This window comes from Anas platyrhynchos, chromosome 12, assembly GCF_047663525.1.
Source record: "Anas platyrhynchos isolate ZD024472 breed Pekin duck chromosome 12, IASCAAS_PekinDuck_T2T, whole genome shotgun sequence".
NCBI classification, from domain to species: Eukaryota; Metazoa; Chordata; class Aves; order Anseriformes; family Anatidae; genus Anas; species Anas platyrhynchos.
Genome location: NC_092598.1, coordinates 1,859,779 through 1,883,226, shown reverse-complemented (window position 1 = coordinate 1,883,226; position 23,448 = coordinate 1,859,779). Strand labels below are relative to the sequence as shown.

At 55.8% G+C, this 23,448-nt stretch overlaps 3 protein-coding genes across 15 annotated transcripts in view; 2 read left to right on the top strand and 1 right to left on the bottom strand.

Moving 5' to 3' along the window:
- Nucleotides 1-2,891, top strand: part of ZFPM1 (zinc finger protein, FOG family member 1) — a 31,794-nt gene extending 28,903 nt beyond the window's left edge. For all 3 annotated transcript variants that reach the window (XM_072043657.1, XM_072043656.1, XM_072043658.1), the window contains one exon: nucleotides 115-2,891. In XM_072043657.1, the coding sequence (XP_071899758.1) occupies nucleotides 115-2,345 (2,231 nt within the window). In that variant the 3' untranslated portion in view covers nucleotides 2,346-2,891. The remainder of the gene's footprint in view (nucleotides 1-114) is intronic.
- Nucleotides 2,892-3,613: 722 nt separating this feature from the next.
- CIDEC (cell death inducing DFFA like effector c) lies at nucleotides 3,614-5,956 on the bottom strand. 3 transcript variants are annotated; one of them, XM_027465806.3, is made up of 6 exons: nucleotides 5,924-5,956; nucleotides 4,861-4,922; nucleotides 4,606-4,747; nucleotides 4,360-4,509; nucleotides 3,984-4,168; nucleotides 3,614-3,905 (listed from the first exon to the last, which is right to left on the bottom strand). In XM_027465806.3, the coding sequence occupies exons 2-6, from the start codon at nucleotides 4,908-4,910 to the stop codon at nucleotides 3,713-3,715; spliced, it is 720 nt and encodes a 239-aa protein (XP_027321607.3). In that variant the 5' UTR covers nucleotides 4,911-4,922; nucleotides 5,924-5,956; the 3' UTR covers nucleotides 3,614-3,712. The 3 variants fall into 3 exon arrangements, with proteins under 3 accessions (XP_027321607.3, XP_027321608.3, XP_071899760.1); XM_027465807.3 differs by lacking the exon at nucleotides 5,924-5,956 and adding an exon at nucleotides 5,055-5,255; XM_072043659.1 differs by lacking the exon at nucleotides 5,924-5,956 and having other exon boundaries at nucleotides 4,861-5,048.
- Nucleotides 5,957-6,586: 630 nt separating this feature from the next.
- Nucleotides 6,587-23,448, top strand: part of ZC3H18 (zinc finger CCCH-type containing 18) — a 41,659-nt gene continuing 24,797 nt past the window's right edge. For 4 of the 9 annotated variants that reach the window (XM_072043653.1, XM_072043651.1, XM_072043648.1 and 1 more), the window contains exons 1-7: nucleotides 12,192-12,793; nucleotides 15,516-15,600; nucleotides 18,180-18,328; nucleotides 18,630-18,722; nucleotides 19,203-19,360; nucleotides 20,966-20,998; nucleotides 22,526-22,652. In XM_072043653.1, coding sequence (XP_071899754.1) covers nucleotides 12,206-12,793; nucleotides 15,516-15,600; nucleotides 18,180-18,328; nucleotides 18,630-18,722; nucleotides 19,203-19,360; nucleotides 20,966-20,998; nucleotides 22,526-22,652 — 1,233 coding nt within the window. In that variant the 5' untranslated portion in view covers nucleotides 12,192-12,205. Of the gene's footprint in view, nucleotides 6,670-7,179; nucleotides 7,250-12,191; nucleotides 12,794-15,515; nucleotides 15,601-18,179; nucleotides 18,329-18,629; nucleotides 18,723-19,202; nucleotides 19,361-20,965; nucleotides 20,999-22,525; nucleotides 22,653-23,448 lie in introns of those variants that run through there. The other 5 variants (XM_072043655.1, XM_072043654.1, XM_072043649.1 and 2 more) reach the window with 5 other exon arrangements.

Here is a 23,448-nt window from a genome sequence, read left to right as displayed (position 1 = left end):
GAGTACGGGATGGGGACGCATGCCAGCACCCCCACCAAGGGCTGTGTCGCCACGGGGTGGGATGCTCGGAGCCCCCACCAGCTCTTTTAACACCTTTTTCCCCACCCCTGGCAGGGCTGAGCCAGCCGAACAACCCGCCCGTGCTGAAGTGCAGCCTGCCAGCCTTCCTCCCCGAGGGGCTGCCAGCCCTGCCGCAGCACGTGGTGCTGCACGGCCCCCTGCCCGCCGTCCTGCCCGGCCCCGAAGCCCCCCCGCAGCCCGCATCGCCCCCCGACGCCGCAACGGGGCCCCCGGCCTCCGAGGCGCAGAACGGCGAGGCCAAAGCCCCCGCTGGTGAAGGACCATCCTCCTCCTCCTCCTCCTCCTCTTCCTCCTCTTCCTCCGGCGAGCCCGTCCGCATCAAGGAGGAGCCCGCCGACAGCCCGCTGAGCGAGGCGGAGGCGCCGAAAAGCGGGGAGGGGGCCGGCAGCCCCGGCTCGGAGCCAGAAGCCGGCTCCCGAGCCTCGTCCCCCCGCAGCCTCCCCGCGGGGAAGGTGAAGTCGGAGCTCGCCAGCCCCACGCCGGGCTCCAGCCCCGTGCCCAGCGAGCCGGGAGCGGGCACGGCGGGCGGCACCGTCTTCCTGCCCCAATACCTCTTCGGCCACGAGGCTGCCGCCGCCGCCGTGGTGCCGCAGGCATCGGAGATCCTGGCGAAGATGTCGGAGCTGGTGCACAGCCGGCTGAAGCAGGGCCACGGCGCCGTGCCGCCCGCCCTCTTCCCTGGCACGCCGGTGCCCAAAGGGGCCACCTGCTTCGAGTGCGAAATCACCTTCAACAACATCAACAACTACTACGTGCACAAGCGCCTCTACTGCTCCAGCCGGCACCTGGCCGAGGACAGCCCCCCCGGCGTACGCAAGCTCAAAGCCCCCCCCCCCGGGGCACCCAAGGGTCCCGCGGCACCCCCGGGGACGCTGCTGGCCCCAGCGTCGGGCGAGGTGCAGGGGGCGCCCGCTGGAGACGGGGACGGGGGCCGCGCCGCCACGCCGCCACCACCCCCAGCAGCCCCCCCGGAGGAGGGCAAAGCGGGGTCCCCCGAGGCGGAGGCGGCGTCGGGGCGGTGCAGCGAGGACAGCCAGAGCCCCGGCAGCACGGGGGGGGACGAGGGGGACGAGGACCCCAGCAAGACGCTGTGCGAGGCGTGCAACATCCGCTTCAGCCGCCACGAGACCTACGTGGTGCACAAGCGCTTCTACTGCGCCTCGCGCCACGACCCGCCGCTGCGCCGCCCCGGCCTCACCAAGGTCCCCTTCCTACCCCAACCCCCCCGCACCCGCAAACGCCGCAAGCTCTACGAGATCCACGGGGCCGAACCGGCCCCTCCGGCAGCTCCCGACCCTAAAACCCCGGGGGCTGCTGCCCCGTCGCCCAGCTCCAGCCCCGACGCCGACGGCCCCATCGACCTGAGCAAGAAGCCGCGGCGGCGAGGCGAGCCCCCGGCGGCGACCCCGCTGCTGCCGCTGGCCGATTACCACGAGTGCACGGCTTGCCGAATCAGCTTCAACAGCCTCGACAGCTACCTGGCCCACAAGAAATACTCGTGCCCGGCCACCCCGCTGCAGCCCGGCGCCCTGGAGCACCTGCAGAAGATCAAGGGCGCCGTGCCCGCCGTGCTCAAGGGTGGCCGCAGCCCCGACGACGGCACCGGTGATGGGGACAAGGTGGCACCGCCAATGGGGAGCCCCGGGGGTGCCCCCAAGGCGCTGGCTCTGCCGCCCGCCTACCCCGGGGCGTCGGGGGGGGACTCGCTGCAGCGGTACCCCAAAGGTGCCAAGGTGCCCCTCTCCGTCTGCCCCTACTGCCCGCTCAACGGGGCCGTCAAGGGAGACCTCATCGAGCACTTCCGTAACGCCCACGGGCTCTTCGTGGCCAAACCCCTGCCCGCCGGCCACGGGCTCCCCGAAACCCCGACGCCCGGGGGCGGCAGGACGCCCGAGCCCCCCGCCGCTTCGCCCCCTCGCCCCCCACTCGCCCCTCGCCTCCGCCGGGACAGCTTCAACAGCAAGGAGGTTCGGGACCCCCCCTCCAACGGCAGCCCCCGACCCCCTGCCTCACCCCGGCCCCCCGCTTCGCCCGCCGCCCCCGAGGCGCTGCGGGAGGGCCCCCCACCCCGCCAGCCCCCCACGCCCCCCGCCTACACGGACAGGGGGGTGCAGACCCCCCCGGCAAAAGGGGGGGCCGGCCCCGTGCCCAACGGCAACCACAGGTACTGTCGCCTCTGCAACATCAAGTTCAGCAGCCTCTCCACCTTCATCGCGCACAAGAAGTACTACTGCTCGTCCCACGCGGCCGAGCACGTCAAGTAGGGTCGCGTGCCGCCCCCCCCCAGCTTTTTTTTTTTTTTGGGGGGGGGGTCCTGTGGGAAAAGGAGCGGCCAGGGGGGCGCCTGCTGTGCCAGGGGACCCCGCGGACCGAGGGGTGTCCATAGAGGCGCAGTGCCCAGCACCGTGCCCATGGCATGGGGGGGTCTGCGGTGGGGTAAAGGGGGTGTGTGGACCCTTGGGGGGGGTGGAGGATTAAGGGGGGGCCCCACGTAGCCTTGGGTGCCCCCAGACCTCGCCCCGAATCCCTCTGATGTGGGGATGAGCGGATGGAGGGGTTTGCGCGCATCCAAGGCGCAAGGACCTGAAGACATCGGGGTGTGGGCAGGGGGGGCCGGACCCCCCGGCCCTATAAAGCCCCCTACCTCAGCCCCATCGCCCTCCTCCACCCGGTGCTGCAGGGAAATTGAGGCAAGGGGGGGGCGGGGGGGGGGGCTCTGCCCTGGGCAGACACTACAGGGACAGGAGAGCACTGAAGGCGAGCGCTGTGTGTATACGTGTGTACAGAAATAAATCCCTCTAACACCGCCACGCTGCCGCCTCCCTGGGGGGGGGGAGAAGGGCTGGGGGCCCCGGGGTGCAGCCCCCACCCTTGGAGGGGCAGCTGGTTAATTAGCTGCTTAATGAAGGGGAGGAGCTGCTGTGGGTTCCTGTGCCGGAGCCCCAAAACTGGGCTGGGGGCCCCAGGTGAGTGGTTTTGGGGTCTGGTGCGCTTGGGGTCAGTGGCTGTGGTGGCACCAGCTGGAGGTGGCCACGTCCCCGTTCCCCAGGGGCTGGGGGGGCACCGGGCAGTCAGTTTGGGGCCACCCCTGGCCAAGGGGCTGGGGACACGAGCAGCTGAGCCACTACCTGTAATTAAACCCTAATTACACCAAACCACCCCAATGTGCTGTGGCTGAGGGGGGTGGCTCCAGAGCCACCGGGCATCTGGGGTCCCCATGGGGCCAGGAGGCAGCACGGGGCTGCACGAGGCTCCAGCTGCGCCCCCCAGCCTTGTAGGGGGGTAAAAGGCCACCTCTCCCCTAAAAAAGAGTGATGCAAGGATCCCTCCTGGCACCCCAGCCTGGGGCAATCCTACAGCAGCAGCTCCCCGGGGGGCTTCTTGCACCAGCATCCCCACCCCAGTGCCCTCTTGCACCACCGCCTGGCCCAGCCCTGTGCCAAGCAGGGGGGGCAGCCAAAAAAAAAAAACCCAATTCCTCCAGCCAGGGAGGGGAAAGGATGCAGAGAACGAAAATTGGAGAAGCACCAAATTTTCTTAAATAAATATATTTACAGAGTAACAGCTACCGCGGAGACGTGGCCGCATCCACCCGGCACAGCTCCAGGGACCCCCCAAAACACCCCAGCCCTCACTGCGGGGTCTTTTTGGGGGATGGCGGCGGCGGGGGGAGGCTGCGGGGCAGGACTCGGGGCAGCGCCGGGTTCCTCTCCTCCTCCTTGGGCTCCTCGGTGGCATCCAGGAGCTGCTCCATGTAGCAGGAGGTGCCCAGCAGCACGTGGCCGGTGGCTTGCATGGCGAAGAGCACCCAGCGCAGGGCTTCCCTGGGGAAGGGGGGATTTGGGTGAGCACCCCCTGGTGTTTTAGGGTCCCTTTTGGGGTCCCTTTTTGGGGTCACTCACTTGACGAGCCGCTTGGCGCCGCGGCAGCGCAGGTCGTAGGACATGCTGTAGGTGCCGTAGAGCGTGGCTTTGACGTTGAGGCAGCCCAGGTCCCGGGGGCTGCTTTTGTAGAGGTCAAAAGTGACGCAGGCGACGTCGATCCGCCGGGGGGGCTTGCGGGAAAGGCTCAGCTGGTAGCCGGGGGTCTACGGGCACAGCGGGGTCGGGAGTCCCCAAAGGGTCCCCCCCCGAGCTATCCGAGGCACCCTCGCGGCGCAGCATCGCGCCGGGTCCCCGTGGATCCCAAAGGTACCCGAGGTACCCCCACGGATCCCGTTTTGGGGACGCAGCTGGGATAATTGGGGGGGTTCCTAATTCTCCACCCCATAGGGCTCACCTTGGGGGCAGCCCACGTCTGCCCCTTGGCCAGCGCCATCAGCACGGCGCCCTCCTCCAGGGTGCGGAAAAACGCCTCCGTCTCCACCGCCGTGCCGTCCTCCTCCAGCACCAGCACAACGGGGCCGGGGGCCAGCAGGGCGCTCTGAGCCTGTTTTGGGGTGGGGTGGGGGGGTTAGGGTGAGGGACAGACCCCAAATGGATGGATGGATGGACGGACGGATGGACGGACTGACGGACGGCTCACCTGGCGCAGCAGCTCGGCGAGGCTCGGGGCCATGATGCCCTTGCGCAGGCTGCGGTCCCAGTTGCAAACCCGAAAAGGTCGGGGCCGCGGCGCCGGGTTCAGCAGCAGCTGCTGGGTCATCGAGGCGCTGGCGGAGACGCATCTGGGGAGAGGGGGACAAAACCATCAGGGGGACCCCGACACCCTCCAGCACCCCAAATCCACATAGGGACCGAGGTGTCCCCGACCCGGGGACGGTGCCACCCCACAGCTTACTTGGAGACGGGGGCGGCCAGGCGCAAGCTGAGGGATTTGGCGTAATCCATCGCGGCGCCCCGCTGGGTACGGAGGGGAGGAAAAAGGGTTTCAGCTCCGGGCGGTGTTTGGGATCTCCGGCCCCACACCTTCCCCGCAGGGGTTGCGCCTGCCCTTTGGCTCCGTGTTCCCGTCCCCGCCAGCGCGGCTCTTACGCAAAGCGGCGCGTGGGGCTGAGTCAGCACCGGGGCAAAGGGGAGGTGGAGACACAGCCACAGCCGCACCCCGACCCCATACAACGGGGCACCGGGGCTGGGGGCACGGATATAGGGGCACCCACCCGGCCAGGGTAACCCCTGTGCTCCAGGGAGAGGTCAACAGCCAGCCCCAGCCCATAGCCCCCAGCCCATCCCAGTAGCCCCCATCCCAGTAGCCCCCATCCCAGTAGCCCCCATCCCAGTAGCCCCCAGCCCAGTAGCCCCCCAGCCCCATCCCATAGCCCCCATCCCATAGCCCCCATCCCAGTAGCCCCCCAGCCCCATCCCATAGCCCCCATCCCATAGCCCCCATCCCATCCCAGTAGCCCCCATCCCAGTAGCCCCCATCCCAGTAGCCCCCCAGCCCCATCCCCAGTAGCCCCCCATCCCAGTAGCCCCCCAGCCCCATCCCATAGCCCCCATCCCAGTAGCCCCCATCCCAGTAGCCCCCCAGCCCAGTAGCCCCCCAGCCCAGTAGCCCCCCAGCCCCATCCCCAGTAGCCCCCCATCCCAGTAGCCCCCCATCCCAGTAGCCCCCCAGCCCCATCCCATAGCCCCCATCCCATAGCCCCCATCCCATCCCAGTAGCCCCCACCTCCATCCCAGTAGCCCCCCACCTCCATCCCAGTAGCCCCCCATCTCAGTAGCCCCCCATCCCATAGCCCCCATCCCAATAGCCCACACCCAATCCCATAGCCCCCATCCCCATCCCCATCCCAGTAGCCCCCCATCCCATCCCCAGTAGCCCCCCATCCCATCCCCAGTAGCTTCCACCCCAGTAGCCCCCCATCCCAGTAGCCCCCCATCCCATCCCAGTAGCCCCTCACCTCCACCCCCCAGCTCCCAGCAGTGCCCCCCCAGCCCCACTCACCCTATATAACTGATGGCAATAATGGGGTGGGACCAGTTTGGGGGTGGGGTGGGACCAGTTTGGGGAGGGTGGGACCAGTTTGGGGGCAGGGTGGGACCAGTTTGGGTGGGCGAGACCACATTGGGGAGGCGGCACCAGCCTGCAGCCCTTGCCCCCTGCCAGACTGCCCCTCCCCACACCCCCAGGCACCATCCCAGTGCTCCCAGTAACCCCCACGTGCTCACTGGGGCACCCCCAGGGGCGTGCCCCTTTAAAAGGGGGCGTGGCCATACGGGGGAGGGGGCGTGGTCAGGGCGGGGTGGGCGTGGCCAGGTGGGACGGGGCGGGACGGTGCGATAAGTGGGCGTGGCCATGCGTGAGTGGGCGTGGCCAAGCGAGACGGGGGCGTGGCCAGGCGATGAGGGGGTGTGGTTAGAGCCTGAAGGGGGCGTGGCCTAGCGGGATGGGGGCGTGGCCTCTCTCCCGCTTCCCTCCTCCCCTCCCCCCCTCCTTGCGCGCGGCCCGGCGCGTCTTGATGACGTCACGCCATGGCCGCCCTGCGCCGCCGCGAGTAGAGGCCCCGGCCCGAGCGCGCCGCCGCCGCCGCCGCCCCCCCCCCGCTGCCGCCGCCGCCTCCTTCCCTCAGCTCCCCGGCCCCGGCCCCGCTCCCCCCGGCTCCTCCCGGCTCTGCCCGGCCCCTCCGGCCCGGCCCGGCCCGCCCAGGTCAGCGCCTCCCGCCCTGGCGCCGGTTGCGGCCTAGTGCCGGGGGGTGGGCGGGGGGGAGGGGGCGGCCTGTGAGGAGAGGGGGAGGGGAAGGGAAGGGGTGGGGGGGGTGAGGGGGGAGGCCCCGGGTCGGGGGGGGTGGGCCCGGTTTGGGGGGGGCGGTCCTGGTTCGGGAGGGGTGGGCCCGGAGGGGGGTGGGGGGGGGTTGGGGTGAGGGGGTGGGGGCATGGGGGGGGACCTAAAGGGGGTTGGGGGCGCCCTAAAGGGGCTGGGGGGGGGGGGGCTGAGGGGGTTGGGGGGGCTCTGCGGGGGCTGGGGGGGTCCTAAGGGGGCTTAGGGGATCCTAAAGGGGTTGGGGGGGGCCCTGAGGGGGCTGGGGGGGCCTTAAGGGGGTTGGGGGGGGGGTCTAAGGGGGTTGGGGGGCCGCAGGAGGCGCTGACCGTGTCCATCTGTCCCTGTCCGTCTGTCCGTCTGTGTCCCCGTGTCCGTCTGTCTGTCCCCCGGCCGCAGGCACAGCCGCAGGAGCCTCGGCCCCGGGGCGCAGCGCTCGCAGCCCAGCCTGGCAGGAGCCCCCCCCCAGGTAAGGCGTTAGGGTCCCGGATCCCCCCCCTCCCCAGTCCCACAAAGGGGGTGCAGCCCCTTGGGGAGGATTCGTGGTGGGCGCAGGGGAACACAAAGCTGCTGCAGGGGCTCAAATCCCCCCTGTGAGGCATCCCAGCAGGGCCAGCTCCTTCTCACAGCCCCCTTCTCGCCCCCCCCCCCCAGTAACGTTTTCTCCCTTTGCTGCTGGCAGTAACTCAGCTCTCCTGCAACGCCTGCTGCTTTGGCTGTAGGAACACCTCCAGGGGGTGAATTCTGCTTCCTAAGGTTTGTCCAGATTAAGGAAAAGGGTCGAGATCTAATCCCATTAGCTGCCTGCAAGGCATCTGATCCAATTTTCCGAGGAGAGCTAGATTTTATGATTATTCCCAAATCCCACAGAAAAGCAGGAGCAATTGTACTTGGTTTTTATCAAGGGACCGAGGCTCCGGTCGCTCACAATTAGCGTTTCCTAGCACGGAGCTGCAGGAAGAGCTCCGCGTGCTCCAGCTGTAGGAAAATCAGTTCCACCCCTAAACAAACTCCAGCTGCTTCCAGCTCCGTTTCTCTTTGGGTTCCAGCCCCGAGCCCGCCTGACAAAGCAGAGAGTGGCACCGCTTGGCTTGGCGTTAGCGTTCTGGATCAGAGCTCTCTGTGCTCACCTTTAAACCTCAGCTCGCTGCAGGTGGCTGTCACCGAGCGATCCTCCTAAATTCCCACTAAAGGCGGCTCGGTTTCTGCATTAAAAGCTTTCCTGACAGCTGCCAGGCCGTTGGGGTGTCTTGTGCAGCTTCAAAGTTGTGGCTAGAGCTAGCCCCTGCTCCAGAGCTTTTCTGCCCTGCATTAACCAATGGTTTCATGCGTCTCATTAATGGAAATATTTTGATTTTGCATCAGGCTGCTCCTTCCTTGGCCCCTGCCCAGAGGGATCTGTCCTGTGGCCACCCAGGGAGCTGTGAGGTAGCTCCCAGGGGGCTGTGGAGGTTGGGTTTGAGCTTGGTTCTTGCCATCCACCTGGCGATTTATAATATTGAAAGACTGAAGCTGATGGATCTGCCAAGATCCAGTTTTCTGTAGCGTACCCAGTGCCTCTGGAAACGCCTGAGCTGTAGGCTCCTGCACTGTGTTCGTTGGGAAAAAGCTTTTTGTGGCTGAACCTCGAAGGGGGAAATGTGCTGAATGAAAGGAACGCTTCCCAGGAGTTTCTGTCATTGGTTTCAGGTCCCGTCTCAGCTGCCAGCTGCATCTTACAGGTGCTGTGCTGAGTGAGAGGGAAGTTGGGCCTTTCGGTGCCCGCAGGATGCTGCCTCCAGCAGCGAGGCAGCCAGCGGTGTGTAAAGTTGAGCTTTGCCAGCTTAATTTAAGGCATGGCTCAGAGCTTTAACTCGCTCTGGTTGGAAACAGAGCAAGAAGAAACAGAAATTCTGCCAAAAATAGGTGCTGTGGTCAGGCCACTGCGAGCTGACAGGAGCTGGGTGGGGGCACAAAGATCCCCTAGGAGCAACCGGAGGGGTTTTTGTGGGGACAGTGAGCGTTGTCCAGCTCGTACCTGGCAGCTGGGAGGCTGGCGTGTGCTTACTGCACGTGGGACAGCTGCAAAGTCCTCGATTTTTCTGTTGAGACATCATGTGAGCTGCTTTTAAGGGGTTTTCAACTCAATGAGGCATCCACGGGTGCTTCTAGAGATGGTAAAAGACACAATTTTGGCCAGAAGTGCACCCCCTCATTACACTCCTTCCAAAATCTCCCAGTGGAAAGGCGGTTCCAACTTTTTAAGCCTGCCAAAGGTTCTCCAAACTTTGAAAAATGCTTGGGTGGGCTGTTCTGAACTAGTCTGTTTCAGACGTGCGGAGCATTAAAAGTTGAGCAGATGGAGTCAGTATTGCAATAAAAGCAGTTTTGACCGAAGTCATCTTTGCCTGAACTACCTGTGATTTTAAAGATTCCTCTGAGATAAAACACTGCCAAGTGGGAAGTGTTGTTATACACCTGCTTTGTTACCCAGCCCCTGAGCTACAAGTCAAACAGTCTTTCCTGTAGCTTAACAATTATTTTTTTTTGCTTCTGTGGCCAGTTTTGAAGACAGCAAGAAATTTTTAAGACACACAAATTCCAAACTTGTGAGTTATGAAGGTTATGGATTTTTGCTCTACCATTTATGTCAGAATTACTCAGTTTAAAAGACTTCCACATAGTCAAATTTTCCTGATATTCATCTGTAGGTGTCATTAAAGCAGAGTGGAAAGGAAAAGATGAATTTAAAAAAAAAAAAAAAAAATAATAATAATAATAATAACCTGCAGGATTCCAGAGACTGGGGATAAATGTTTTTTCTCTATGAATGAGAGGCTACAAGTAATACCGATCAGGTCAGGGATAAGATATTCTTAATTAATCACTTAATTAATGCAGGTAGGGTAGTTTCTGTGGTACTAAACCTTCGCTTGCAGTCCTGGGGGTCTGCACAGGGTGAGGAATGGCAGTGGGCACGTTATCACCCCTGGCAGTGACCTGGCGAGGAGCTGCTCAGCCCTCTGCGGGGCTGTTAAATCGAGCATCTTGCAGGCTGCTTGGATTTTGTGAGCTCTTTTCAACCGGCTGTCACTGATTGTGCTCCTTATCATTTCTGCTGATGGAAATGAATAGGAAATTATAAAAAAACCTCCGTGCATCAGTTGCTTACAATAACGCCCGTAACAGCTGCCGGTGGAGGTGAGTGCTCAGCTGGGGGGTGAAAAATTCATATTTGTTTTCTTTCCCAGCCCTCTGAGGGGCTCGGTGTCGAGTGCAGGGAGGCATCTCGGTTGCTTAAAAGCTTTTGTTTTGGTGCTGCTTGTTTGGAAGAAACCAGAAAACAAATTTCCTGAGCCGCATCCCAGCTTGACAGCTTTTTACAGTCCTGCTGGCCTCTCAGGGCTGACCTTCCACGTGTGATGCGCGAGGTTGTAACTTCCCAGGCGCTTGGGCAATTAAAATTGCTGTCATAAAATTGCTCTCGAAGCCAGCACCAATTTGTGCAAAGCGTTGATGAGCTCGGCAGCGACCTTTCTGCGCTCAGGAAGGATTTGTTTCAGGTTCCATCCCGTTTAAGTGCCCAGAGGCACTCGCTGTCTTTTAATTTGGGTTTCTAACTTTTCAGCAGAAGCACAGCTTTGGTTTTGAGGAAGAACTCGACTTGCTCCAGAGTGCAGAGAAACAGGAGGAGCTCGCAGGCAGCTCCCAGCGTGACCCTGCTGCTCCCCAGGGCTCCATCGGTGGGCACATTTATTAACTGGCTGATATTTGTGTAAGGCTTTGACAACTTGGAGAGCTCAGATACTGGGGACTAAGATTTATACATACTTGTACTGCTCTGGGGAGAGTTTCTGTGCTTTTATTTTTTTGAGGCGCATTCCTAGTCCCTCTGCAAAGCTCCCAAGGTGTGAGGAGCAGGATTTTCCGGCGTGGCTTTCATCTGGGGAGCTTGCTGCAAATACCAGCTGATAATGTCCTCGCTGTGGGGAAGGCAGGAGATGTTATCGCAGCGATGACAGTGCCCAGGACATAAATACAACAGTCCTTGGTGTGCCTTCAGCCTGCCTGTCTTTTGCCATAAGTGATAGCAAGAGCGACCCCCCTGTGCTGAACCAGAGGAGCACAGCAGAGAATGGTGGCTTTTATCCTAAAAATAGCGGGTAAAAACCCGGCAGCTGATGCCGTGGTTTTGTTGCTCCAGCAGTAAACGTGCTTTTGGGGAGGCTGTAGCTGGGAGTGGCTGAAATAAAACGTGATGCACAGTAAGGGGAAGAAACCCTGTCAGTTCATAATCCCAGGTCTTTTCTTTAGCTTCTCTAAGCCTTGCTTGGCCTCCAGCTTTTCTCTTCTGGCCACCCCAGTTTGGTTTTTGAGGCAGCCGAGCACTGTTGGTTATTGCTGAGGGGGTGAGGAAGGAATTGGGGCCGTGTCTCCTTAGTAGGGCTAAGGATTTGCTACAGCAGCAGCCCACAGCCAGGGGGCAAGGGGTTTTCATCACCGTGAGCTTTTGTCTAGCTGTGGAGCTGTAATCTTACCAGGAGGAGACGGGGCTCAGCTGCTTCCTGGGTCGCACAGTCCTGCTATAAGTTTATGTGTTCTGGAGTAAAAGAAATAAATGTACGGGTCCTGCTTTGTTTTTGCTTTCCCTGCTTTACATCTCGTCCGTGTCCGTTGCATTTATTATGCTTGCACTAAGCAGAGGTCAGATTTTTAACCCGTATTCATACCAAGCACACGTTCCTGTTGGACTCCCAGGAAAAGCACCTGTTGGAGAAGTTTGCTGCTGCTTTGAAGAAGTTCTGATTCCTTATTATATAAAGCAGGTAGAGATTAGCTGGCAATAATTAACCTTGATTAGAAGTCCAGGATTTTTCATGAATGCATCCTATCCTCGTTTTCGTATCTGTTCTGGGAGCAGTGTAAAAACCAGTGCAAGTATATCACAGACTCACAAAAAATAGGCTCTTTTTTCCAGAATCTTTGTAAATGGTGTCCCTGCCTCCCGGAGAGCCTGTGCTGTCTGCAGCGCCGTGTGCTTATGGTTATAAAAATGTCTGGAAACCTGGTGGCAAAGAAATGCCACCACCGAGTGTGCCTGGGGTGAGAAAACCAGCGTGGGACTCCTGGGGATTGCTTGGTGGGAGAGCTGCTGCGGCTCACCTGCTAGAGCCTGTAGCTGAAATCCCAGCCTCGTGCTGTACCCCTGTGTGTTAAGGGTCTCTTATCTAGTCTGGAATAAATTCTTTAAGTAATTTATACTGTTTTCTTCTTGAAGGTAGTAAGATTAACTGTGTTCATGGATTCAACTGTTTTTTTATTTAGGAGACAAAAATCAAGGCGAATCAAGGGAAATCTTTCTCGGTTTCCCAGCTTGTTCCCCATAACAAGTGTTTTGTTTTTCTTTTTTGTTTTTTTTTTACCCTCTGCAGACAATTGGGTACTGATGGAAGTTTCCGACAGCCCTGAGCGAAACCCCTGCTCTCCCGGCGAGGAGGACCAGCGGCTTTCCGATGACGAAGCCCTGAAGGAGAGCGGGTCGGAGAGGGAGCTCGATGGAGAGGGCGGCCGAGGCAGCGTCCTGGGAGAGGAGGAAGACACAGCCCGGGGACTGAGTCAGGGCGAAGAGGAGAACCACTCGGATGAGGAGGATCGCTTGAGCGAAGCCAAGTCTCAGGACTCAGAGAACAACGAGCGGAGCGGGGAGCTGAAGAGCCCTCCGCCTCGCAAGGGGGAGGAGGAAGAGCGCACCAACGACCTCGGGGATGAAGCGTCCTCCGTCACCCGCGAGCTGGACGAGCACGAGTTGGACTATGACGAGGAGGTTCCCGAGGAGCCGAGCGCTGCTGCTGCCGAGGAGGATGGTGAGAAAGCTGCTGGTGAGGATGACGAGGAAGAGGAGAAGGGAGACGACGCCCACGAGGACGAGAAGAAATCCAGCGGGAAAAGCGACGACGAGAAGGACGGCCAGGATCCCGTCAAGGAGAAGAAGAAAGAAGAAGACGACGGAGAGATTGACGACGGTGAAATCGATGTAAGTAGGAGCTGCTCCGAGGGGGGCAAAGGCTTGTCCTTGTTTGAATATTTGCCTCTCGGATGCCGTGCTTTTTTCCTTCTGTCACCTGAGCGTGCTGGCTGGGTCCCAAATTAACACGCTTTTTCCTTGGAGGTAAGACCACGCTGTGTGCCAAGCCCTAAACTCAGAGGTTGGGGCACCCATTGCCACATCTTACAAAAAAATTTTGTGCCACATGTTGTTGGAGCAGCTGCAAACAAGTTTTTTCCTGCCTGGTATGGAGCAGCTCCAATGCTTTAAGAAACTGTTCTGCTCTGGCTCTCGGAGGACTTCAGGATGATGCTGACAGCAAATTGCTTAGCAAGGGGTTAGGGGATCACGAGCTGCCTCAGCAGCTTCCTTTGAGAGGCTGGAGCTGTGGGGTGGCTCCGTATTCGAGCTGTCAGGCTATTTAAAAAAAAAAATCAAGTGCTTTTTCCCTGTTTGTCTTTGGGTAAGGAGCTCTGCAGTGCAGCAGCTGGATTTAACGTAGCCTAACACCAGGTCCCTGTTGCAAACAGGACACAACGACTGGCAGGAGAGTAGAAATCCTCCTGTAGCTTCCTGGTGGTGAACACTGTGCTTAAATCCAAACAGCAGGAGTGTAGGGCACCACGCAGAGAAGTGGCTGGTGCTGGTAGGTCCCTCGCTGAGACAGCCCAGAGCATCAGCTGGCTCTGCTCCTCCCTGCCCCTGCCAAAAATGCCCCCGTGCAGGCAGACCAGGCTGGGGCAGCGTGATATTTCATGGCACACACACAGGTGGGTGGTTACCTGGTTCCCTTAGGACCAGAAGATAACCATTTGCTCCGTAATCAGCTGTTCTTTGACCCCAAAAAATAAGTTTGTCTGTTGTTTTATTTATTTTTTTTAACTTTAATGGTCCTTTGGCAAGTTCTGTGTTGCTTTTCTTAAAAGGTGACGTTGGTTTTCTGCACTGTACCCATTCTGCAGGCAGTTTTGTGAGGGTATTTTCAGAAAGCCTCTGGAAGTCGCGTGTTTCTGATTCAGTTAGAAGGAATTTCTGCGTGCTGTGGGAGAGTCCAAGCAGGAAAAAGAAAATCCCGGAGTCCTGATTCTGTGCCTGCTTCTTGATTAAAATATGAATGCTTTCCTTTCGAATCCGAGGCATTCTTAGGAGCGCTCTCCTTACAAAGCCCGAGATGAATCCGTGGTCTGGTTTTCATACGTTAACTCATAACAGGGGTTCCCAGCTGCCTGATTCCAAGGAGACCCCACAGAAATAAATACTTCCCCTTTTGTTAGCGCAGCCTTCACACGGCCCTTGTGAAAGGAGCCGAGCTGCTGATGCCATTCACACATCCCTGAATGCCAGCCCAGCTTTGGGGGAAAATCCTCAATCTCGGCGCTTTCTTCTGCTTCCAGACTTCTGTCTTTGGAGGGGGGACAGAAATACAGATTTTAATGTGAAGCCACGTGTCTGTAAGATCAGTTCTCGCTCAGGAGAGTGCTCCTTGTGTCGCCCCAAAAGGGCTGCCCCACAAGAGGCTGTTAACCCAGCTCTCCGTAGACCCTTTAGAGAAAACAATGGTTTTTTTCCTCTTTTCCAGCTGTTAAACTGACCCAAGTTCACAACTTTCTTAATCTTCTCCTGGCCACGGTGTTGTTCTGATGGCTGTGCAGTGGGAAGGCCTCTGGGGGGTGAAAAGGAGACCCCCAGCCCTTATTTCATGCTGCCTTTTAGGAGAAATCACCAATTTCCTTGGGAGCACGCCAGCCACCTCTGACAGCTCTCAGGTCACTTTGGGCTTCTGTGCATCATTCCCTCTTTTTAGCTCTTTTGACTTCTCAGGTGTGGCCTAACAAAAGCAGCAAAGGCTTTTTTTTCCTTTTTTTCCTGGAGAACAAAGGCAAAGGCTGGTGCTTTCCAGCTTCTTTCCCCTTGAGTTGTCCCGTGGCCGTTCATCCACGCTCATCCCCGGTGGTTCTTCACCTCTGAAGAAGCCTCCAGCTTCCAGAATTTGGCTCCGTGTTGTGCGGGGATAACACCGAGTTTTGTTAGGGCCAATTTGTAGGTTCAGGGAAGAAATACATCCCACTTTGTTCCTGGAGAGCTCATGGGGTTATTACTGCTCAACCTTGAAGCATTTCGTGTTTCACTGCGGTGACAGCAGAATTTAGCATATGTGCATCCTGTCTGTACTAATTTGTTGCATTAAGTGCCCGTATGCAGGAATTTGGCTCTGTATTTTCAATTAATTAAGAGAAGGGATTGTTTGGGGCTCACCAGCGGTGCCACGGTGCGGTTTGAAGGCTCAGGAGGGCGGCAGCATCGCCCAGCTGAGCTGCTGTAGCTGCCAGTGTGCACACCCCTAGGAAGGGAAGGTAACAAAATTCGTCTCATTTGTGTGAAGCTGCCCCTGACTGCCTTCCACGTGCCATCGGGCAGCCTTACTCAGCTGCAGGCTGTCAATATCTTAATCCACCACACCATTTTTGAGCCTGGAAGCACAGATTGGGGAAAATGATGCCCCTTGGTCTGTGCATGGCACCGAGATGCTCGTAACGCCTGCTGGTTGAAGCACTGAATTTGATCCGTTTTCCTGTTCATAGCAGCACGCTCGGGGTGTTTATCACAGCTTTTTACTGAATTTCCATTATGCTGTGCCTCGGGGTGTGCTTTCAGCGACTGCTGTGTGACCGTGTGGTGAAATGTCAGCCTGTCTGTCTGTCTGTTCCAGGATGACGACCTGGAGGAGGGAGAAGTTAAAGATCCCAGCGACAGAAAAGTGAGGCCACGTCCCACCTGCCGGTTCTTCATGAAAGGTAACGGCGTGCTGTGGTGCTGGAAGCAAAACCAAAGGTGCTGGAGGTTTTTTTCATTTGGTTTTGCAGCTGCTAAGCTGCTGTCCGCACAATAATCCCTGCCCCAGGCACCCTTGGTATCACCTTTCTGTTCCTTGGTGGCCAGATGCCGGATTTACATAGAGCCAATATGCAAAAAAAAAAAACTCAGGCCCAGGTACGGTGAGCCCGGCAGAAGCAAATAAAGGAAAACAGCGTGGAATAAATCTGCTCAGGCTGATTTAATAACCAGCCATTGCTTAAAGAGGTTCTGTGATGTTATTCCCTGGAAAACCAACGTGGCAAGTCCTGTTATTTCTTAGCAAGCTGACGCCTTGCCAAAGTGTAATTGTTTCTTTTAATTCTACATCCAGCTTACTTCCCCAGTTATTAAAAGGCATTCGCTGATGACTTTTTTTTAATTGGACATAGGAAATAGTTTCCCTGCAAGAAATAATGTGGCATCGTGCTGGCCCCAGTTATTTTTTTATTATTATTTTCTTTTTTCAAGCCAAAAGGTTGCGCTGTGCTGTGTCAGGTACTACGATTCTGAAATAGGATTTAGATTGCCAAGCAGAAATGGGGGCAGGAAGTCACATAACCTATTTCTTACTGCACGTGAGACTTAAATAAGGATTTGAGACTTTTAAATCCAACCGATTCTATTTCTTACTTGTTTTGATTCTTCCTAATGAGACGTTCCCTGAAGTTTGTGTGACTGTGACAGATGCCTTGCAATTCTCTAGCACAAACAGCAGGTTTTATAGAAAGTTGTCTTATTTGAGCTGCTTATAGCTCAGTTCTTCCTCCAGCTCCACCTCCCTGGATGTTTACTCATTTACTTTGTTTTATTTACAATCATCCTCGAACAATTTATTGAAATCGGAAACTAAAAGGAGGGTGGGGAAGCAGGGTGGAGCCTTCATCCCTTGCGTCAGTAGCGTTTGCAACGTAGGGAATTGCTCGGGGGGTTTCCAGCGCTGTGACCATCAGATAGCACTCACCTGGCTTCCTGAACCTCTTCCGGCACTGAATTTTCTGCCTGTGCTGAGACACCCAGCGTGCTGGCGCGAGGATGGAACAGGGAAGTCCCTGCTCGAGGTGAGCTGGTTGTTCCTCAATCCCCAGCGTGACACACGGCACCAAGGCGTTCGCCTGAGTCAAAGGTCAGGCTGCAGGATCTCCTGCCCCGGGATTTCGTTGAGCTGGCATCAGTTCAGATAACGTTGACACTCGTTTCTGCGTGCACCCTGCAGGCCTCAGTGCCAGCAGGGAGCTCGGAAGCCGTCCACGTGCGACCTGGAGGGAAGATTTTCATCCTTGCTGTGTCTGAGGAGCCCTCATGTGGCTGCATCTGTCCCATGGCTTGAGTGACTGGCTGGGAAGCCTTCCAGCGAGGCAGCTTTTGATGTGCAGCCACCCTGACACGTGGAGCAGAGCCCCCAGCTTGACATTTCGGTGAGAGAGGTGTTGGTGGAGGCGTCTGACAGCCCCAGCACTCAGACCTCTCCTGGCAGGCGTTCGCCAGTCACTGAGAAAGGACGTGGCAGCCGCTGAGCTCCCGTGCAAGGGGATTTGTGCTCTTATTATATTTTTGACAGCACAAAAGCAGCCAGTGTTACACCTCTGATTGGGAGCAGCAGCTCGTGGTTCGTCTGGGACCGATGGGGAGCGTTTCCAGGGACTGAGTGCTCCTTACTCAGGTGCAGCGTGGGTTTCTGACGTGCTGCCTTGCCAGCTGAGATCTGGGAGGTTCCTCCTTGGGTCTTGGCAGCGTTAACTGCTCCGTTCCATCTGAAATCAATGTGTTACTGCCCAAGAGAGCAGAGAGTTAGCGATGCCTTTGCGGTGTGGCTGTCTGCCGTGAAATCTGCAGAACGTCTCTTGCTTGAAGAGTGAATTGCCAGGTTAAAAAACAGGGTTTGTTTCTAAAACGAGCTGAATTAAAATCAGGAATTAGCTTTGTCTCCTGCCAGAGCCCCCCCCGAGTGTTGCCGTGCTGGTGACTGAACTAACGAGCAGAGCAGCTTCAGGTTTCTGTCTGCTGCCCTCCTCAGCAGCGTCTCCTTTCCTGTGTTGTGCTGGCAAGCACAGAGGCAGCTGGAGAGAAATCTTTGATGTGCTTCGTGCCTCACCGGAGAGCTGTTTATTCTGAACGCGCTGTGATGTTTTCCTTGCTGTCAGGTTGGAGGCATTGTTTTCTGTAAAAGATGGAGTTCTGACTTAAAATGTTTGTCTTTAACACGACCTGAAGAGCTCACGGGTTTATTACTGTGTCTGCTTAATGGCGTGTGTGTGCATCCATCACTCCTGCTCCCTGCCATAATAAGGTTCTTGTGCATTCATCCATTTGCGACTGGATCTCTTGACTCTGCCCTCTCGGAGAGGTTGGGGGTGGCAAGAACATTCAAGTGGATAACTCACAACAAATTCAGAGAGAAGAGAGGTCGGGGATCTGAAACGGCGTCATTCCTTGGGCTCTACGTGGTTGTGGGGCTGCAGAAACTCTTGCTGTAGTGTTCAGGCATACGGGGATCTAACCAAACTCTGTATTTCCACAGGTCATTGCACGTGGGGCATGAACTGTCGATTTATACACCCTGGGGTGAATGACAAAGGAAACTACTCCCTGATCTCCAAGCCTGAGCCCTTCTCCCCAAACGGCGCACCACCTATCGGCCCTCACCCGCTGATGCCGGCCAACCCTTGGGTATGGATCCCTCTTGTGGGAATTCCTGGCTTCTGCGCGAAGCTTTTGGCTCCTGAGGAGGAGCTGAAGGCTTTGTTTGGGCTGGTACTTGAGCAAAATTCAATACATCTGTTGGGTACGTGATTTTTAAAAGGTAATCTTGAAATCCCTAGTAGAGGGGAATAATTTTCCAAGCAAGTCCTAGCTTCTGTCCTGCTGCTGCTGCATCTCCAAAGTATCTAGAGGCACTTCAGGGTGTTTACAAAAGCGTGTGCTTGCTTAGGACTGATGTTGAATGTCTGTCTTCTTCCTCTTCTAACAGGGAGGGCCAGTCGTGGATGAAATCTTACCTCCACCCCCTCCGGATCCTCCAACAGAAAGTGCCTGGGAGAGAGGACTCCGGCACGCTAAAGAGGTAAACGGACTGCCAGCAGAGCTTCCTTTTGGAGCATGTGGGGTCTTCCTCTTTTTAAGGAGCCTTCCTTTTGCCTTTTAACTTACTGTGATAAACAGCAAGGAGCAGTTATTGCACAGAACTGGCACACAGGTCTGGTTTTTGGATAGTTCAGGGATGTTGAAGTCGAGCCCTCCACAAAGCTGAGGCTGGTCCAAGTTCCCTTTCCTCAGCCCCCGTTTTTCTTGCACCTATGGGATCCGTGTGTCTGATCCTTACAGTGGGGTTTGCATCTTTGAAGCTTAGTGCCTGTCTGCTGCTGCTCTGAGCTGGCGGAACAGTGAATTACACTCCCTGCATCAAGAACATTCTGTTATCGTGCGTGTTCATAAGACCTGAGCAGAAGAATTTGGAGCAGGCTTCTCCCATTTTTAATGCGTCCATTTCTGTGCCTCTGAAAACTCCTCTCTTAACAGTGCTTTCATTTCTGTGTTGTGGCAGGTACTAAAAAAGGCTACTATGAGAAAAGAACAGGAGCCTGACTTTGAGGAGAAGAGATTCACTGTGACTATTGGAGAGGATGAGCGTGAATTTGACAAAGAGAACGAGTTTTTCCGTGACTGGAATTACCGCATCACCAGAGATGTCAGGGATCCAGCGTAAGAGCCAGTTTTGTTTTTGCTACATGGGATAACGGGTGGGATGTGCAGCGCAGTGTGGCAGTCCTCAGGTTACTTGAGCCTCTAAATCAGAGGAATGCCCAGCTCAGAAAATGGAAACAACACCTGTTAAGCAGTCTGCACACAATTACAAACCAGAGCTGCCTCCACTCACACCACTTAAACACTCTCTTCCCTTTGCAGTCTTTACACCTTTCTACCTTTAATATCACTGGCACAGTGGCCCCTCAAGGACACTGTTTGAATAGTACCTACCTCACACCAGCACATTCTCCAGACTTTTTTTTCCTCTTCGTGCTTTTATTCCAATCCCTGAGAGTTTTCAAATGCTGAAGTTGGGGTTGCAAAGTTGCTCAGTGCCCAAGAGCTTCAGGGCAGAGCTGTTGCAGCTGGCTGAATGTTTATTTGCAAGGGTATTGGCACAGGAGTTGGGCTTAAAAAACACCTTGACCTGTCCCAGATAAGCTGTTCAGTAAGACACTGGTCAGAAAGCAAAGCTGTTAGCTGCCAGGGCATCACCTGGGCAAAATCAAGCGTCCTAAACTTAAGTTGTAGGGTGGAGGAGGTAAAACATAAAATGGTGGAGACCTCAGCCACCCTCCTGACATGATTGAGAGCAGGCAGGTGGCCTGAAACGGGAGCAAGGAGGCATCAGGCAGCTCTGGGAGATTTACGTGGTAGTTCTCCAGCCAAGAAGTGGGATGGAAAAGAGAGGCTTGAGTTCTGCAGGAGTTAGGTAAATGCACATTTCCCTCTTGCACACACATCCCCTGTTCCTCCTGCACGTACAGACTTGGGCAATATTTCCACTCACAGCAAAGCGTCTGCAAGGCTTGGCTCCATCTTTTTGAGTGAAAGAATTGAGGAGAAAAAAAAAAAAAAACTGCAAAAGAGCAGGTTAAGCTTTTTGTTCAGTAGGCTTTGATTTGCTCTCAAGTGCAATTCCACTCCCAGATTTAAAAAGGAAGCAATCTCCTCACTTCTGCGAGCTCTAACAACGCAGTTGCCCCATACTGATGTTCTTTACCTGTGTAGAAATCACTCTGCCTTGGTCTTCTGTTCCTCTGAGAAGGCTTTCAGTTGTACCTGGGGCTTTGTTATCACCAGTGCTCACGTGGATTAACTGGTTTAGAGTTGTGTATGGAAACCAGCATCTTCAGTGAGCCTTCTGCTCGTTTTATGCCACTGCCTCACAGTCGTAACAATTTGTCTTTTTAGGTCTAGGGCTTTGTTTTTTTTCATACAGTCCAGAAAAAAGTGTTATATTGCATGTAGCCAGTGTTAAGCAGAAGTAAGCAAACAAGTGGAATTTCTGAAAATTGAGGAATCTTTATGCATAAGCAGGCTGTGGCATTAAAATAAATTAATTGTGCAAAGAGGCAAAAGTTACAAAGCTGTTACTGCTGCACACTGTAGAAATAGTGATTTTTCTCATGCACGTTACGCATGGGTTGACACCTTGCAGCAAGCTAAGCACTGGTGGTTGAGCTGGAATGTTAATTAAATGCTTTCAGGACTGTCTTGTGACCTGTGCAGATGTCTGAATAGTTCATAAATCCCTTTTTCTTTTTTGAAAAACTATAGGGAGGTGGACATCAAAGAAAACATTAACTATGGGTAAGCAGGTCTTTGATTCCGGTACTGTTGCAACCGTACGAAAGTGTTCCCTTTCCTCTCTCCATTGCACCTCTTAAAACTTCCTAGGCCACAGACAGCTGCCCCGTCAGGTGTGGCTGGCAGCGTATTGACAGGATGGCTGGATTTGATTTTGGGGTGACACCAATTACTCACCTGAGGGTTTAAGCACCGAGTTATCAGTAATTGTCACAAAGCACAGCAGGGGCGCTTGTTTAAACGAACAGAAAGTCCCCAAACATCAGAGGAAGGGAGTAGGGCGATTCGGATTTGAGCTGGGTTGAAAAGTAAAAGCTTCCTTTTTGGTGTAGCTCGAGACTTTTTCTCTTTTTGAACACCTGATGTCGCTGAGTCTATATTGCTGCATGGTTGGCATCAGGGGGTTGTGGCTGAATTAGGCGTTCGCAGTTCCTGGCACGCTTCCCCTTGGCTTATCACTTCAGACAGCGAAGTGGAAACATTAAAAGCATCGAAAGGAATATGGGTAGCCACTTGACTTGCTGGGCAGCTCTCCCATCTCGGCCTCGTTTGGACTATTTGGCACTTAGGGTGCAAAAGCAGGCCGTTTATTTCCCATGCTCACGAGTCAAGCCTCGTTGCAGATAATCTGCAAGCTGGGAGCGCTCGCTTTATGATCTCAGTTCTGCCCCTGCCATTCTGTGGCCCTGGAAGTTTCTTGTTCCCCGTCCCCACCTCCCCGTCTTCACAGCGGGTCTGATATTTTCACTCCAGGTGGCTGGCAGGGATTGCGTGTTGTCGGGTCCGTGAATTAAAAAACCTCAAATAACCCTAAGAGAAGGGGTTAAACGGAGGACATGTTGCACATTTAGGGGGTGGGTTTTAGACCTTCTTCCTCCCCAAGAGGAATTAGGGTTGTGCACTTAGGGTGTGTCGCGTGCATGCTGGGGGCTGGAGCCTGTTTTCCACTGGAGAATATCAGCTGCAGGTACCTTCAGTGCATGGAGCAACCTCAGGTTTGGGGCCAAGCCTGTCCCCAAAGCCCAACTTCTTGCACCAGAAGGCTCAGCAGCACTTTTGTTTCCTTTCCAGCCAGCGCTGGGACGTGCCCCTCACCTCTGGTGGCAGAGGAGCAGGAGCTGTCCCTGTTCTGCTCCTGCTGTTCCCGTGGGGAGGGAGCCTGAGGTAGCTCTGTGTGCAGGGCCACAAAATGCAGCTCGAAATCAATGGGGCAAAACGGGTTCCGTTGCGTTGGAAGCAGCTGGTAAAAAGCAATGGATGTTTCTGCGTTTTTACCGCATTGATTTGAAGGCTGGGTTTGGTCAGTCCTTTTTGTGTTTATCCAGAAAGGGTTGTGATTTTTCTCGGATAAGTTTCATTTAAAAAAAAGACCATTTCTGTCTGTTTGGGCTGTGTAGGGAACGCACCACTTTCCATGGTCCTATTCCCCCGAACGTGGGTTTTCCTATCAGGGCAGTGACTTAAGGCCTGACCTAGAACACGGAGCGTTTGTCGATTTCCCTTTCTAACCTTCCCTCTTTTTCCTTGTAGGCTTGACCCCTATGCAGATCCCTATTATGACTATGACATAGAACGGTTCTGGCGTGGTGGGCAGTATGAGAATTTCAGGGTTCAGTACACAGACCCAGACCCGTACCGTAACTACAGAGTAAGTAAGGTAATAACACCCCTTCCGCGCTTTCCCTTTCAGCTTTCTTCCAGGTGCTCTTCCCGTTTCCAGTGCAGCTCATTAGGATTTTTCTCCTATGTCCAAGCTGCTGAATCTAAATCCTAAAGGTAGCTAAACCTTGAGTGACACGTGCCCCGGCTGCTGCTCTGAACACGAGGCCGTTGTGCTGCCTTCCTCGGAAATTTGGGGGAGGGCGGGAGCCTCCAGGAAATGATCTGAGCGGAGAACGGGTTCCTCGGTGGTTCCTAGGAAGGGATTAGACGTGGACAGGCGGAGGCTCCTGTGTGTCTGCCTGCTGCTGGAGGAGTTGCTCGTGAGTTGCTTTGAGTCAGACGAGGAAAGCACCCGGCTGCCGAAATCCCAGGTGCAGTCAGGCACTGCTGTGAGGTGCAGGGCTCCGTGGAAATAGGGCTTGGAACCCTTTCCCTTCTGTTTTGGCCCTCACGCAAGCTGTTGTGCCTTGAGAGCAGTGTCAGAAGGAATAAATCCTGCTCGTTGGTAAGCTCTTCAGTAGCATCCCTAAAAGGTGGCTGACTTTTTGCTGTAAGGCTTTGCTGGTTTGCAGAAGCCTGTCCTGACCGTTGCTGCATATCAATTATTGTCACCTTGCTTGTTTGTAAAATTAATTAGCTGGTTATAAGCATGATGAACACTCTGGGTAAATATGTGTAAACATCAACACGTTCCTTTAACGGGCATAAGAAGCAAAACTAGGCTTGGAGACTGTTGTTGCCTTTGAAAATTATAACTGTGGTGAATGTGATGTGGTGCTTTGATCCTCCCC